At 43.2% G+C, this 14,554-nt stretch overlaps 1 protein-coding gene across 1 annotated transcript in view; it reads right to left on the bottom strand.

Moving 5' to 3' along the window:
• Window positions 1–2,527: 2,527 nt before the first annotated feature.
• The window catches only part of ATP10B (ATPase phospholipid transporting 10B (putative)), a 115,066-nt gene continuing 103,039 nt past the window's right edge, over window positions 2,528–14,554 (bottom strand). The window contains exon 21 of the mRNA XM_060240639.1: window positions 2,528–3,078. Within this exon, the coding sequence (XP_060096622.1) occupies window positions 2,598–3,078 (481 nt within the window). The 3' untranslated portion in view covers window positions 2,528–2,597. The remainder of the gene's footprint in view (window positions 3,079–14,554) is intronic.

Here is a 14,554-nt window from a genome sequence, read left to right as displayed (position 1 = left end):
ATCTTTGCTAGCTGAATTTTCTCTTGATTTTGCATTTCAGTGTTTAACGACCGCCTTTGCTTGTAAGTATTTAATTGCCCTGCATCCTATATGTGGTCCTAATGGCCTGGCAGTGTTGGAACTGCATTGCTGCTATGATCAAATGAAAAAGTGGCTTTTTAAGGGATTAACAAATGCGCATCGTTATACATGTATGTATAATATTTACAGATTACATTTGCATTGTTAAAATAATGGGTATCCATCAGGATCTCTCTAGTTCAAATCCCTCCTCAGAGCACGATGGATAGTTCTTGTCTTCGTCCCTAGGTTAGAACAGCTCTTGTTACGCCTGCCAATGAACTGAGAGTTAATGAAGTGTTTGCGTCTCTTCTCTAGAAAAGCTTGCTTTTGGCTTTCCTAGACTGGCAAGTCCTCTGGTTCCAACTCTCCATGAACCCAAAACATGGGTAATTTTGTGGGTATCATGCTGTGATGAAATGGTGCTAAGCAAAAGAAGACGAGTAGCTTCACTGGAATTCCTGTTAATTGAATATCTTGTGCCTGAACTAAGTAGATCGTACCAGTAACAATATGGGCACTTAAATGTTGCAGTTTGTTAATTTGAAGGAATGCTTTTTTTAGGGCACAAAAGGAATACAGATGGCTGGATTTTGATTTCTGGTATTCATGTTATTCTCGTAGTGCGGAAAATGCTTTACAAAACATTATCTTAATAATATTCACAATAAATCTCTCTCCTGATGTTGGGCCAGCAGTTTCCCCAGTGTCAGCTTGTATGCACTGAAGTTTGCTCTATTACCTGAGATGTTTATTTACTGCTAACTAACTCTATAACCCTTTGCTGTACTAACCATAGTGTTGTAGAAGAATGTGAAGGATGGCCGGGAGGGGGGAACTGAGGTGCCAGAGGTCTTTGAAGTGCAAAACATCTAGCTGGTTCCCAGGCGCCTAGCAGAGACAAGCAAGGCCACAGCAGGGGAGGAGAGGCAGACTGTGTAGGTGGGAGATAACAGATAGGCGCACTGGTTACTCTCAGCAGAGGAGCCCCAGTTTTATTATGGGAAGTGATTTAAAACCCCTACGCTTTGATGTGTATCCATAAATGCTCATGCTTGCACCCCTCTCGTTATTAGTATCAATGAACCTAAGTAGTGAATAGCATTCCTGTAATCAATAAATGGAAACTTTGTTCTAAACAAAACCAAGACTGTTCCTTCTTGAAACTTCAATGCCCCTTCGCTGACACCCCGGGCCACCGTTTAAGGCAGACTGGCTCACTCCACCTCTGCAAATTCGCTTTGGGACTGGGGAAGAACTGCAAGGGAAACATGATGCTTGTCTTTCCCTTGCCTGCTATCCCCCCCCCCCCGAAATTTACTCTCTCCCAGCACTAATTTAAAAAACAGAGATCTTGGTTCCAATCCACCAGGTGGAAGCAACATGTAGTGATTCACCCTGAGTTTATGAATGGTAGTGGATTGAATTTCACATTCTGATAGTAACTTTCTTCTTCATTCCTCTGACCCAGGCAAAGTCATTTCTAGGCAGGAAATCATCTACAAAATCAGTTAATGTAGAACGGGTTTAAGTCTGTTGAGCTCTATTGACTTTAGTGGAGAGAAACTGGCTTAAATCCAAGTATAATGGTTTAATTGCTCTGTCTTAAACCGAGATTACTTTCCTGATCTTAAGCATACCTTCTTGGAAGATAGTTCCTTTGAAAGCAACAGTGCCTACATCCAAACAGACATGTTTCAGGTTCAGGTGTTAGTTATAGAAATCACCCAAATTGGGATCTGCAAGAAGTCAGAAGCTGCTGTATGTTATAACTACTTTATTGTTTTAAAAGTTCATTTTTAAAAAGTCTTAAAACATGGATGATGAATTGCAAAACGTCCAGGTTAGTGAATTCAGTGCAATGAGTTCATTCTAGCCCTTATACCTGATGATCTTTGTTTAATATGTTGCAAAGTTAAACAATTCCTAAAAACTATTGCTACAATAATAAATTGAACGAATAGAAAAAAACCCAGAGATGGCTGTGTTACAAAGAGAAAAACCAAATGCTGCTAAGGCACACAGCCAAGTGATGCTGTATGTTTGCTTATTAGGCCACACCCCCTGACACTAAGCCAGCTGGAACTGCGTTCCTGCTCAAAAAAAAGCCCTAGCTATACCTCTGTTTATCTGCTAGTCAGACAAAAGGTTAAGGTGATGAGTGGCAAGATTAGGGCCTGATTCAGAAGACAGAAAATTACTTGGGGAAAACCTTCTCAATGGTGCCACTGTCAGTTTCCAAGCAGAGTTCCTTTCACATTGATTAGGGAATGCTAACATAATATTCCTTCGAGTAATGAGGAACTTCTCTTTCAAAATAAGTCAATTCTTGTTTACTTGAGGTATGTCATTCTGTGACGAGCAGAAGTATTGCTCCAATATGCTGGTGAAATTACATTGTATGTCATGTTCTAAAAGGCTTTGCTATTTAATATAAATAGAAATCCTGTTACCCCTCCACTTCAACTTCCCGTTATGATGGTAGGAAAGAATGTCCAGAGGCGCGGCTCCTTTTTAAATCAAAAGCGGAAGCTCCCTCACAGAGTCACTGCACTCACAGATCTCCGATGGCTCCTTCGAACAGAACTGTCAGTCCTGCTGGGAAGGAAGCCAGAAAAGGGGTTTGCAGCTGTACATTGCCCAGGAGAAGCTTCTGTGGAAAAGAAACGGGCAGTCCCAGCATCCTCCTCTGTCCAGCTTTCGGTATGGTCATTGGTTTCCGTATTTGGCGTCCATTTTCCTAGTATATCCTGCTCTGGGGGCCAGAGATTCTGATGGCCACCATTCCCAGAAAGTGACATTCCTGTTTCGGTGCAACCAAATATTGACAAGCTCACATTTGCAATGGGCTGGGTAAATTCGTCACTAGGGACTGTCGCTTCTGTAGATGTGGCTTGTTTCCTTGGTTTCCAGTTTTTAATTTCCTGGTCCTTTTGTTCCTTAGGGAGTTTATCCAGGTGTTGGGCTTTGAGAATGGGAGAAACCTGGAAGCTGCCTTGCAGAGCCATGATAAGGTACCTTAGGAAAGGGAAAACAATTTGTTAGCAATCTGACAAAATCAGCCTTTACCCTTCCTGCAGTTATCTGATGGGGATATACAATGCTTGCCATTAAGGAAGAGATAACCAACTCTTTTGAACATGCAGGAACTTCAGGGATTTTTATAAAGGGTAATCTGGTTTTAACTTATATAAGTGTGCTCCTTTAATTGTTGGGAAGTTGCAGCAGAGAAAGGGGTGTGTGAGAGCGGGATGAGTGAGCGAGGTGATTGGTTGATGACTGAGAGTGTGGGCAGAGCTAAGAAGTGTGGAGAGAGAGAGAGAGAAGTCAATCAGCAGTTTTTTCAGCAGAGCAGCAGCAGTTTTGAGTGTCAGCTGTGGTCAAACAGTTTATTTATTTATTTAAGATTTATACCCCGCCCTTCCCACAAGTGGCTCAGGGCGGCTATCTGTAGATGTCTAAAACATCTAAAACAGTATCTGTAGATGTCTAAAACAACTGTCTTCTGGCTAGAAACCCATTAATGCTGTGAAAAGCATTAAAGTTTCTAAAGAAGAGATTGATAATACTATGAGGATGAATTAGAGGCTAAAGGAAGTCCACCCTAATACTGTTGAAGTATTATAAGAGTCATTAGGGTTTGTAGAATCTTTCGGGCTCAAGTGCCGTGTTCTACTGGAGAAAGTTTTCCTTCCAGATGTTTCGTTCTCAGCTGCGGAGAACATCCTCAGTGGCATTGCAGCCGGAGCAGGCGCTCTGACCTTCTTGGCTTCTTGACTCTGGAGACTCAATGCACAGCAGCCAAGAAGGTCAGAGCGCCTGCTCCGGCTGCAACGCCACTGAGGATGTTCTCCGCAGCTGAGAACGAAACGTCTGGAAGAAAAACTTTCTCCAGTAGAACACGGCACTTGAGCCCGAAAGATTCTGCAAACCCTAATGATGATGCCAGCCGTGAAAACCTGAAATCTTTGATATTATAAGAGTGCGAGAGGAAGAAGGCATTGAGAGTGAGGAGTGTTAGTGAAGCGAACGACTGACACTTCAGTTAGTAGTTATTAATTCCCACTGTTTTATCCACTGAAAATATAAGTAGTTATACATCCTGAAACCAATACAGTTCATGTACAAATAAGGTTTTATTTTGTTTTATTAAAACATGGATTTATATATTTTAATAACATAAGAGTTTCATCCTCAGGACCACATAGTCCAACGAAAAAGCCTTAGAGCAGGAATGTCAAACATGCGACCCAGGGGCCGAATCAGGTCCTCAAAGGGGTCCTATCAGGCCTGTGAGCAAATCAAAAGTAGGTTTGCAACTTCCAGATACGCACCTGAACAACACCCGAACAGCATACTCGAGATTGCTACAGCACAGACACCGTTTCCAGATTTTGATGCAATAATTCAGAACAAGCAGTGTCAGTTACCAGAGACTGTTAAACAAAATATTGTAAGAGTGCTAATGTTTTAAGCATGTTTTATTTTAAGTTTTTTTTTTTTTTTAAAAATCTTTAATTGTGTTTGTCTGTATCTGCTACCTGGCATTACATTTCATGACATATGTGGCCCGGCCACACAAGGTCTCATTTATGTCAGATCTGGCCTTCATAACGAATGAGTTCGACACCCCTGCCTTAGAGCTTGGGCACAATTCTGTGGGGAATGTTAAATAAACTGTTTGGATGTTAAATAAACTGGTGGCAGCATTACATACATCAAGGGTGGCCAACGGTAGCTCTCCAGATGCTTTTTGCCTACAACTCCCATCAACCCCAGCCATTGGCCATGCTGGCTGGGGCTGATGGGAGCTGTAGACAAAAAAAAAAATCTGGAGAGCTGTAGCACTCTGTGGCATGATGTTCTAAGCTCTCCACATACGTGGCAGAAGACAAATCTGAACTTGTGGCTTTCTGGCTCACACTCCTGCAGACCGATCCTATGGGCAGTGAGTCTCACAGAATGCTAACTCCCAAAAGATGCATGTAGGATAGTATCCTTCTTACTCACTGCAATACATAAGAACAGAAGGGACCCAGGAGAGAGAGAGAGGCAGAGCGGTCTAAAGGGAGAAAGCACGTGTGAGAGTAAATTAAATTTATATGAGAGCTGTTGGCAACCTTGTCCCTAAACATCAGACTAAGAGGGAGTGACTCAAATATGAAGAAAAAGTATTCTGCACTTGTCCAGAGGAACACACTCCTCTTCCTCTAGAGGTGTAGTCACATCCTAAAACCCTCACATAGCCACAGAAAAACTGATTGTTTTCATGGTATCCATGATTGTTTTGTTGGTGAAATTGCTGAGCAGTTGGGTTAGAACAGATAAAAGAAAGTACTTCTTCACACCCAAAGGATGATTAACACATGGAATTCACTACCACAGGAGGAAGTGGCAGCTATAAGCCTAGACAGTTTCAAGAGGGGTTTGGATAAACATATGGAGCAGAGGTCCATCAGTGGCTATTACCCACAGGGTATTGATGGAATTCTCTGTCAGGGGCAGTGATGCTCTGTATTCTCTGTAATCCAAACCTTCTGGCTCCTCTGCTCGCAGAGGGAGGGGGGTTGGAACACATTGCAGCACTGGGGAAGGGAGGTGGCGGGCCATGGTGCCTCGTACATGGGGGATAGAGTGCGGTGCCACAAAGCTGCAAAGAGCAAGTGGGGGATGGCGGCGATGTGCGGGGGAAGTGGAGGACAAGGAGTGGTGGCCCAGTTGCTAACAGGCCACGGCCTGGTAGTGGGCTGCAGCCCGGGGGTTGGGGACCCCTGCTTAAGATCATCTGGTACGTTTCCCACTTTAATAATGGTGGGGTACATTTCCCACTTTAATAATGGTGGGAATTTGCATGGATCAGTTTTTTATAGCCTTCACCCATTGCAGGTAGCCATCTTGCTTTGCGATCAACTGCGCTGCACAAAGAAGTATCCTTATCCTATCTTGGCGGCATCCTACTATAAACTATATAGGACTTTTATAGCTCAACCATAAATGTTTTAACTTGGAAATCAGCCCTTCCCCAAGTTCAGCTGGCTTACTTCATAGGAAATGTGCCACCAGCAAAACCAAATAATCGACTTTCCATCTCTCCTGATAGACTTTTTTGGCACTTGCAAATGTGTTGACATCACTTATTCCAGTGCGGCACTTTGAGGCAAAATTAGTCCGTATCCCAATTGCATCAGATGGAATGGATGGTAGCCCACAAATGTTTGTGTACAAAACAAAAATCTCTTAAAGTTTTTGTAATACATGAAACTGCCTTAAGCTGTTGTCTTTTCTCCACCCACTTCAGTGATGTTAGCTGGGATTACTAATGATTCTCCAGGGTGTCAGATGAGAAGGTGCTTTTCCAAAATATCTGCTACCTAAGATAAGAACATAAGAGAAGCCATGTTGGATCAGGCCAATGGCCCATCCAGTCCAACACTCTGTGTCACATAGTGGTTAATAGCCACTGATGGACCTCTGCTCCATATTTTTATCTAACCCCATCTTCAAGCTGGCTACGCCGCCACCTCCTGTGGCAGTGAATTCCACATGTTAATCACCCTTTGGATGAAGAAGTACTTCCTTCTATCCATTTTAACCTGACTGCTCAGCAATTTCATTGAATCTTCATTGAAGATCCTTCAACTCAGCACTGATGAAGGCGGAGAACTTCAGCATTCAGGACATGTGCTTTTCTACTGAGCCCCAGTCCAATGTTAAAGTGTCACAAGACTTCTTATACGCAGTATGGAGCCTCTTTCTCCAGTGCTGCTGGTTGGCTAAGTGATCAATGGGTTGGGCAGGCCATGGATGAACACTTCACCCATTCTTGCCTTTGCAAAGTGCAATAGGATCTGATCATGGCACAGGCTTGATCTTGTTTTAGTACAATATCTGGGGAAGCAGAAAGGAAAACATTCAAGGATTGCAGGTTAACCAGAAAGTGGCAATGATTAGTCCTGTCCAAACTACAGCTCTGGGGCAATTATGTAGATTGTCCTATGGTCCTGCTGACAGCCTTATGAACTAGTTTTAAGCACAAATTTAGCAGGCCTGTGGCCAGATTTGAAAAGTAGCATCATTTGCTTCTATGCATGTGGATGGCTGATTTGTGAAAATTGGTTCGTGAGACTATTGCTGGTTCTTGTGCTGGCTTGTCTATTTCAACTTTAAACTCTCAGCAGGATTTTTTTAAACCCTTTAGTTTTACAGCTCCAACAGAATTCCTTCGTTGTTTGCCTTACAGTCTGTATCTGCTGTTATTGCTGTTAAGTTCCAAAAAAAGTACAGACACATTAACCTTATTCCCACTTCTCTGCAATGGAAAAGATGGGCTGAAGTCTATGAGCTTTTCCACTGGAGCAACAGGGGAAAGGCTCCCTTTGACCTCCAAAAAGGCTATGGCGGGGACCACTGGACACAAATCCATGTGGGATGGGGCTACAATGAAGAGTGAACTGGACAAGATCACCTTTCCTCCTTGTATTAGCAGATACCAACCGAGTGTCTTGCCATTCTTCAGAAGAACTGGATTTCAGTTCTTTCCCCTTCCTATCTCCATCCCTTACAGAAGAAGATAACAGTGGAGGTAGCTCAGCTCTCTCCTTCTTTGGGATACAGCCGAAGAGAAACTAAATGCAGCTGAATCCCTGGTAGGATCTTCCACTCCAACTGTCTTTCATACACAGCAAGATCTATCCATATACGGATAGAGGCTTCCAAGTACACAAATGACAACTGGAAAATTGTGAGAGTCACGGTGGATCTCACATAGCTCTGTATGCCATCTGTTCTACTTCCATACCATAGAGATTCCCAGGTAGCCCATTCTGGACAATTATTTGCTGGCAGAGGGAGTGATTTCTCATTCTGCAGATGAAGAAACCATAAGGAGCACAATACTGTGGAAACAAAGTGTAAGGTTCTCATGAAGCTGCCCTCAAATCATGGGAATAATTTACTCAAATAGAGTGGAGACTCTTCTTGTTGACCCTACAGACAATAGAAGTGGAGGTAAGGAGCAGACACTGTACATCTGCATGGCTTCCAAAACCTGTTTGGTGACTGGGAAATGTTTCAAGACCTTAAAGCTAGCGGCCTCCGTATTCTAGCACTGGGAAGCACATTTTTTTTTCTTTGAAAGGCTCAAAGGTTGTCCCTCAAAGAGCTTTATTACACAATACAATAACAAAGTCTTTGTGTTCCAGTGAAGGCACACAGACTCCGTTTCCTTAAACTACAGAAAAACTTGGATCTATCTACAGAAAAACTTGGATCTATCTACAGAAAAACTTGTGACTGCGTGAAAGAATGTGGACTGTTAGGGAATTTAGGCTTCCCTTCTAGAGTTAGTCAGAAATCACAAGAGAGTGACAAATAGGGGGAAAGAAGAAATGGCATACTATAGGTAAGTCTACATGGAGTTTTGTCTGGGAAGCTGTCAGAATCCATGCTATGTCTTCTACCATGTTTCCTTCCCTTCTCTCCCACCTTGTTCTTCCTTGCAACACATGTGATATCCTTGGAGACACTTGGGAAGCAACATGAAAGCATCCCCTTGTGTGAATTGCCCTGGGGCCTGTGAACACTCTGTTGCTCCCATGGAGGAAAGAGACAAACAGACTTCAAGATAACATCATGAGATCTCTGAATTGTTTATCCTGGGGGAATAACTGCTTTTAGAATGCTTATGTTACAGGGGTGAGAGGGGGACGCTTGGGGTTAACTGCTTGTATTGATTATCCTTATTCCTAGCAATGATTCTACAGTGAGAAGAGTTCTGTCCTAGTAGCATATTGATAATATGCATATTGATAATATGATAATTGTTGGAACTCAGTCCAAAAATGGCTGACTGACTCCATCTTAGTAATAGTAATGTTGTTTCTGCAATGTCATGCTGAGTCATGCTGCATCATGATCCAGCTGTTACCTGTTACTGAGGTAAGGTGGGATGACCTCACCTGTAATTAGGCTTTGTGCTGACTCACAGAGCTGATGCAACCCTGATGATTGGTACGTGTACTTAGGGAAGCTCAGTGAGCCTGCTCAGTCTGCCTGTAAGGATTGTGGGTTCTGTGAGGCCCGCTATCTGGGTGGCAGCGATCACTGCTGGTGTTGGATCCTATGCTACTGTGCTTGGATCGTGCTGTGTATACTTACTGCTGTATACTGTTATCTATCGTGCTGTGTATACTTACTGCTGTATACTGTTATCTACTGAAGTGTGTACTGATTACTGTGTATGACCTTGGCCTGGCAACGACTCTGAATATTGGATACTTTTCCTGGTAAATATATCTACCATTGAATACAGCTGTTTCTCTTGTCTATTAATTCCTGTGTTTTGCCTGTCCCTCTCCTTCAGCTCTTCTGCTGCGTGCAAAAATACTCTAACATTGGTTATGGGCCCAGAGCTCCCAGTGCTCCCAGTGTTTCCAGAGGTGCTGCTGTTCTGAAGACAGAGGAGGCAACACAGTGTTTTGGAAGAGACGGAGGCAGACTGCCAAGTTGCCCAGGTGTCCAGTGATAAGTAGCAGAGATGGAAGCTGCAAATGTTGTTTCCTTCTCTGGGCTCAGCATTACTAAGCTGAATGGGACTAACTATGCTACGTGGTCCCAGAAGGTCAGTCTGTTATTAAAGCACCAAGAGCTGTGGGAGGTGGTGGCTGCTCCTTTACGGGGGTTGTTGGCAGCTGCTGAAGACAGAAAAGCTGCAGACCTTTTGCGTAAAAAGGATGTTAAGGCTTTGTCTTTAATAGGTCTTTCTCTAGACGACTCCCAGCTGGTGCATATAGCAGGACTGGAGAAGGCTCATGACTGCTGGAATGCTTTGAAGGAAATTTACGTCCGAGGAACTGTCGGTTCTCAGATTCGTTTGGTGAGGAAGCTTCTGCATACCAGACTGGCAGCTAATGCAGATATGTTATCTCATATAGAGTCTATGCGTAGGATGTTTCTAGAGCTAAGAGAGCATAACCAAATGTTTTCTGAATCACAGGAGGTGTGCATACTTTTAAGTTCTTTAGATGCATCATATGACGCTGTGATAACGAGCCTGGAGGGTTTGCCTGAGACAGGGTTAACCATGAACGTCGTAACTGGACGGCTTCTTGATGAATATGGCAAGAGACAGTCCAATTCCTCTCTACGTGCGGAGAAAAAGCCTGTCTGTAAGCCAGAGAGGGGCAGTGGATTTACTGTTAAGGAGGATCCTGACTGTCAAACAGGTAATGTAATGGCTGTAAGGAAGAAATGTTTCCGGTGTGGCTCATCTAGACATTTGTTTAGGAATTGTCAAGGCCAGAAAGGGAAAGAGAGACGGTCTGAAATGAGGTCTGCTGATAAGAGTGGTAATGTGCATCTCGTTACTACTGGTAAGTCAACTAATCACACTCAATCTTTCCTAATTGACAGCGGAGCGTCGGAGAACCTCTGTAGAGAGAGGAGTTTGTTTACTTCTTACACACCTGTTGATAACCAGTCTGTTGTTTTGGCAGATGGAGTTAAAGCAACTGTTTTTAGCAGAGGGAAAGTGTTCCTGCCAAGCCTAAGGAAGGAGCTGCATATGGGTTTTGTTCCTTCACTTAAGATGAATCTGCTGTCTGTGTCTGCTCTGTGCAGGGAAGGTTCCAAACTGCAATTTGACACCTCGTGCTGTGAGCTGAAGAACACCAGAGACGGTGTGTGTGTAAAGGCAATGCTGAAGGAAGATTTATACTTCTTGCATACCAAGGTACAAACGTGTAATAACGTCTGTGTGAATAAACCAGTGCATGATAATTGCTGTCATCTTTTACACAGGAAATTAGGCCATGCTGGTTTTCCTGCTCTAAAGAAGACTGTGGAACAGGCAGAAGGCCTTAGTCTTAAACCTTGCAAGGAATTTCTTGACTGTGAAATCTGCAAGCTGGTGAAGTCTACAAAAGCTCCTGTGTGTACTCCAAGTAAATTTACTAGTAAGAAACCTCTTGACCTAGTGTTCTTAGACCTGATAGGGCCCTTTAAGGAGTCAGTGGGCGGGGCCAAATATGTCTTAAGTATAGAAGATCACTATTCAAGGTATGGGTTTGTTTACCTGTTGAAAGCTAAAACTGAAACCTTTCAAAATATGCAGAATTGGCTAAGGTTTGTTAAGAGAAAAACTGGAAATGTGCCTGCATGCATTATTTCTGATAGAGGCTCGGAATTTGTTAATAAACGTTTTCAAAGTTTGTTTGCAGAGCTTGGGATTGAGCACAGATTGACTGCTCCATACAGACCTACCCATAATGCTTTTTGTGAGAGAAGAGGCCGTACATTGCAAGACATGTGCCAGTGTATGTTACGTGATGCAGATATGCCCTGGAGATTTTGGGCAGAGGCTATGTGCTGTGCCAACTACAACCTGAACAGAGTTTGGTGTTCATCTACTGGCAAAATACCAGCAAGCCTATGGCATGACAAGGTAACTAACTTGGCAAATTTGCATGTATGTGGAGTTACAGCTTTTGTTCATATTCCTCAACAGCTCAGACGTAAAGGCCAACTGAAGGCTAGACGTATGAGGTTTCTCGGGTATGAGAGAAACGGGAGCTGTTATCGTTTTGGCACGCTCGACAGTCGTGAGGTGGTGATTAGTGCTTCAGCCACGTTTCTGGAGAGATCAGAGGGCTGGGATCGTTGCACCCAATCGCCAGCGTTCTGTCCTGAGGATGACCAAGGAATCCGGTTACAAGTCAGCTCGATGCCTAGCAACCCAGAGGAGGGAGAGGCGGCTGAGTTAACCCCAAAAGAAGAGATGCCTGACGAGGAGGAGACGGATATGATGCCTACCAGTGAGGAATTATCCGGGAGGAATGTGCCAACTGATGAGCCTGCATTGAGGAGATCTACACGTGAAAGAAGAGCTCCTGAGAGATTTAGTCCTGTAATGTCTGCTATACATGAGCCTGAGAAATATACTGACATTTTCTCTTTGTCCAAGGAAGAGCAGTGTAACTGGAAGGCTGCTATGGACGATGAACTTTCTTCCCTGAAACGTTTAAATGTTTATGTTGAGACTGATACTGTACCTGCTGGTGTAAAACCCATAGGCAGTAGATGGGTATACAAGGTGAAAACAGACCAGTCTGGGGGAAAAAAGTATAAGGCGAGGCTTGTAGCACAAGGTTGCAGACAGACTAATGAGACTTACGACGAAGTGTTTGCTCCAACGTTAAAGAGCAGTTCACTTCTGACTGCGTTAACTGTGGCAGCCAGAGAAAAACTCCATTTTACCCATTTGGATGTCTGTGTGGCATACCTAAATGCTAATTTGGAGCACCAAATTTATTTAAAGAGACCAGAAGGTATTCCTGGTACTGGAAAGGGATACTGGTTGCTAAATAAGAGCTTGTATGGTCTAAAGCAAAGTGGTCATCAATGGTCAAAATGCCTAGTGGGTACACTTAAACAGCTAGGGTTTACCCAGAGCATTGCTGATCCATGTGTGTTTACCAAGGGAAGTGGTGAAACAAGATGTATTGTTCTTACTTTTGTGGATGACTTGGGGATTCTAACCAAGACAAAGAAACAAACAGATGATATTGTTTCAGCCTTAAGTAAGAAGTTTAAACTGAGAAATCTTGGTACTGTACAGACCTATGTGGGTGTAGATATTGCAAAAACTACACAAGGTTTTAAACTGTCACAAAAACCTAAAATCATAGATTTGTTGGACAAGTACAAGATGACTGATTGCAAAACTGTTTCAACCCCTATGGTGACTGGCTTTGTAAATGATGTTACAGATAGCCCACCATGTAATGTTGAAATGTACAGGTCGTTAATTGGTAGTCTGAGCTATATCAGTAATTGGACACGGCCAGACATATCAGTAGCCTGTAATCTGTTGGCAAGAGCTACCCAGAACCCTAAGCAGAATCACTGGATTGCTGCTAAGCGAGTGTTGAGATATTTAAAGAACACTGCTGACTGGTGTCTTTATATCGAACCTAGGGGGGAGCTAGCACTGAAAGTCTATACAGATGCAAGTTTTGCAAGTGACTGTGAAACCAGAAAGTCAACAACAGGTCTTTCCATATATTTGGGAGAGGTGTTAGTATGCTGGAAGACACAAAAGCAGCGTGTGGTTGCCTTGTCCACCACAGAAGCAGAGTTCTGCGCCCTTTCTACTGCTTGTACTGAGGTAGAATGGTTTAGACAGCTACTAAAGGACCTGCATATAGAGGCAGAGAAGCCTGTTGAAGTTCTGGAAGACAATCGAGCTGTGATTGAGATTGCAAAAGCAGAAGGAGTAAAGACAAGGAATAGATACACTGACATAAGGTACCAGAATGTCAGATCATGTATCATGGAAGGGTTGATAAACATAAGGTATTGTGATACTGGCCACAATACAGCAGATATGTTTACCAAACCCCAGACTATGGAAAAGCATAATGAGCACTGTAAAAAGCTCGGATTGAGAAACGAACAGAACTATTAAGAGGAGAATGTTGGAACTCAGTCCAAAAATGGCTGACTGACTCCATCTTAGTAATAGTAATGTTGTTTCTGCAATGTCATGCTGAGTCATGCTGCATCATGATCCAGCTGTTACCTGTTACTGAGGTAAGGTGGGATGACCTCACCTGTAATTAGGCTTTGTGCTGACTCACAGAGCTGATGCAACCCTGATGATTGGTACGTGTACTTAGGGAAGCTCAGTGAGCCTGCTCAGTCTGCCTGTAAGGATTGTGGGTTCTGTGAGGCCCGCTATCTGGGTGGCAGCGATCACTGCTGGTGTTGGATCCTATGCTACTGTGCTTGGATCGTGCTGTGTATACTTACTGCTGTATACTGTTATCTATCGTGCTGTGTATACTTACTGCTGTATACTGTTATCTACTGAAGTGTGTACTGATTACTGTGTATGACCTTGGCCTGGCAACGACTCTGAATATTGGATACTTTTCCTGGTAAATATATCTACCATTGAATACAGCTGTTTCTCTTGTCTATTAATTCCTGTGTTTTGCCTGTCCCTCTCCTTCAGCTCTTCTGCTGCGTGCAAAATACTCTAACAATTCCTAGCAATGATTCTACAGTGAGAAGAGTTCTGTCCTAGTAGCATATTGATAATAAAGCTTCACCTATGCTTATATTGAGGAAGTCTATCTGAGTGTTACTTGGTGAACCTCACAGGAGCACGGGCACATGCTGCATATCTAGTTTTTATTGTACATGTTCTTCTGTATCTTTACCAGTACAAGTTCTTGTGGTTATGGCAGATGAGGGCAATCACAAAACCAGATGATGTGCATTCAACACCATCCAAGAAAAAAAAATTCTCCTCTGTGTATTGCAACTTCTTTTTGAGAGAATTCTCCTTAACTTGTAGCCCTTAAAGACTGATGTCTCAGATGCTATTCCTATTATTTCCCCAGAAGCATAGTTACCTCAGGAAATTCTCCAAGTCAGAAGTGAACCCTTGAGTCATTACTCCCAGTGGCCAACTGACAACAAAGTTTGTTGAGGC

The sequence above is a fragment of the Heteronotia binoei genome, chromosome 5 (assembly GCF_032191835.1).
Source record: "Heteronotia binoei isolate CCM8104 ecotype False Entrance Well chromosome 5, APGP_CSIRO_Hbin_v1, whole genome shotgun sequence".
Taxonomy (NCBI): domain Eukaryota; kingdom Metazoa; phylum Chordata; class Lepidosauria; order Squamata; family Gekkonidae; genus Heteronotia; species Heteronotia binoei.
Note: the sequence above shows the minus strand (reverse complement) of the source record. Positions and strands in the feature narration are given on the sequence as shown.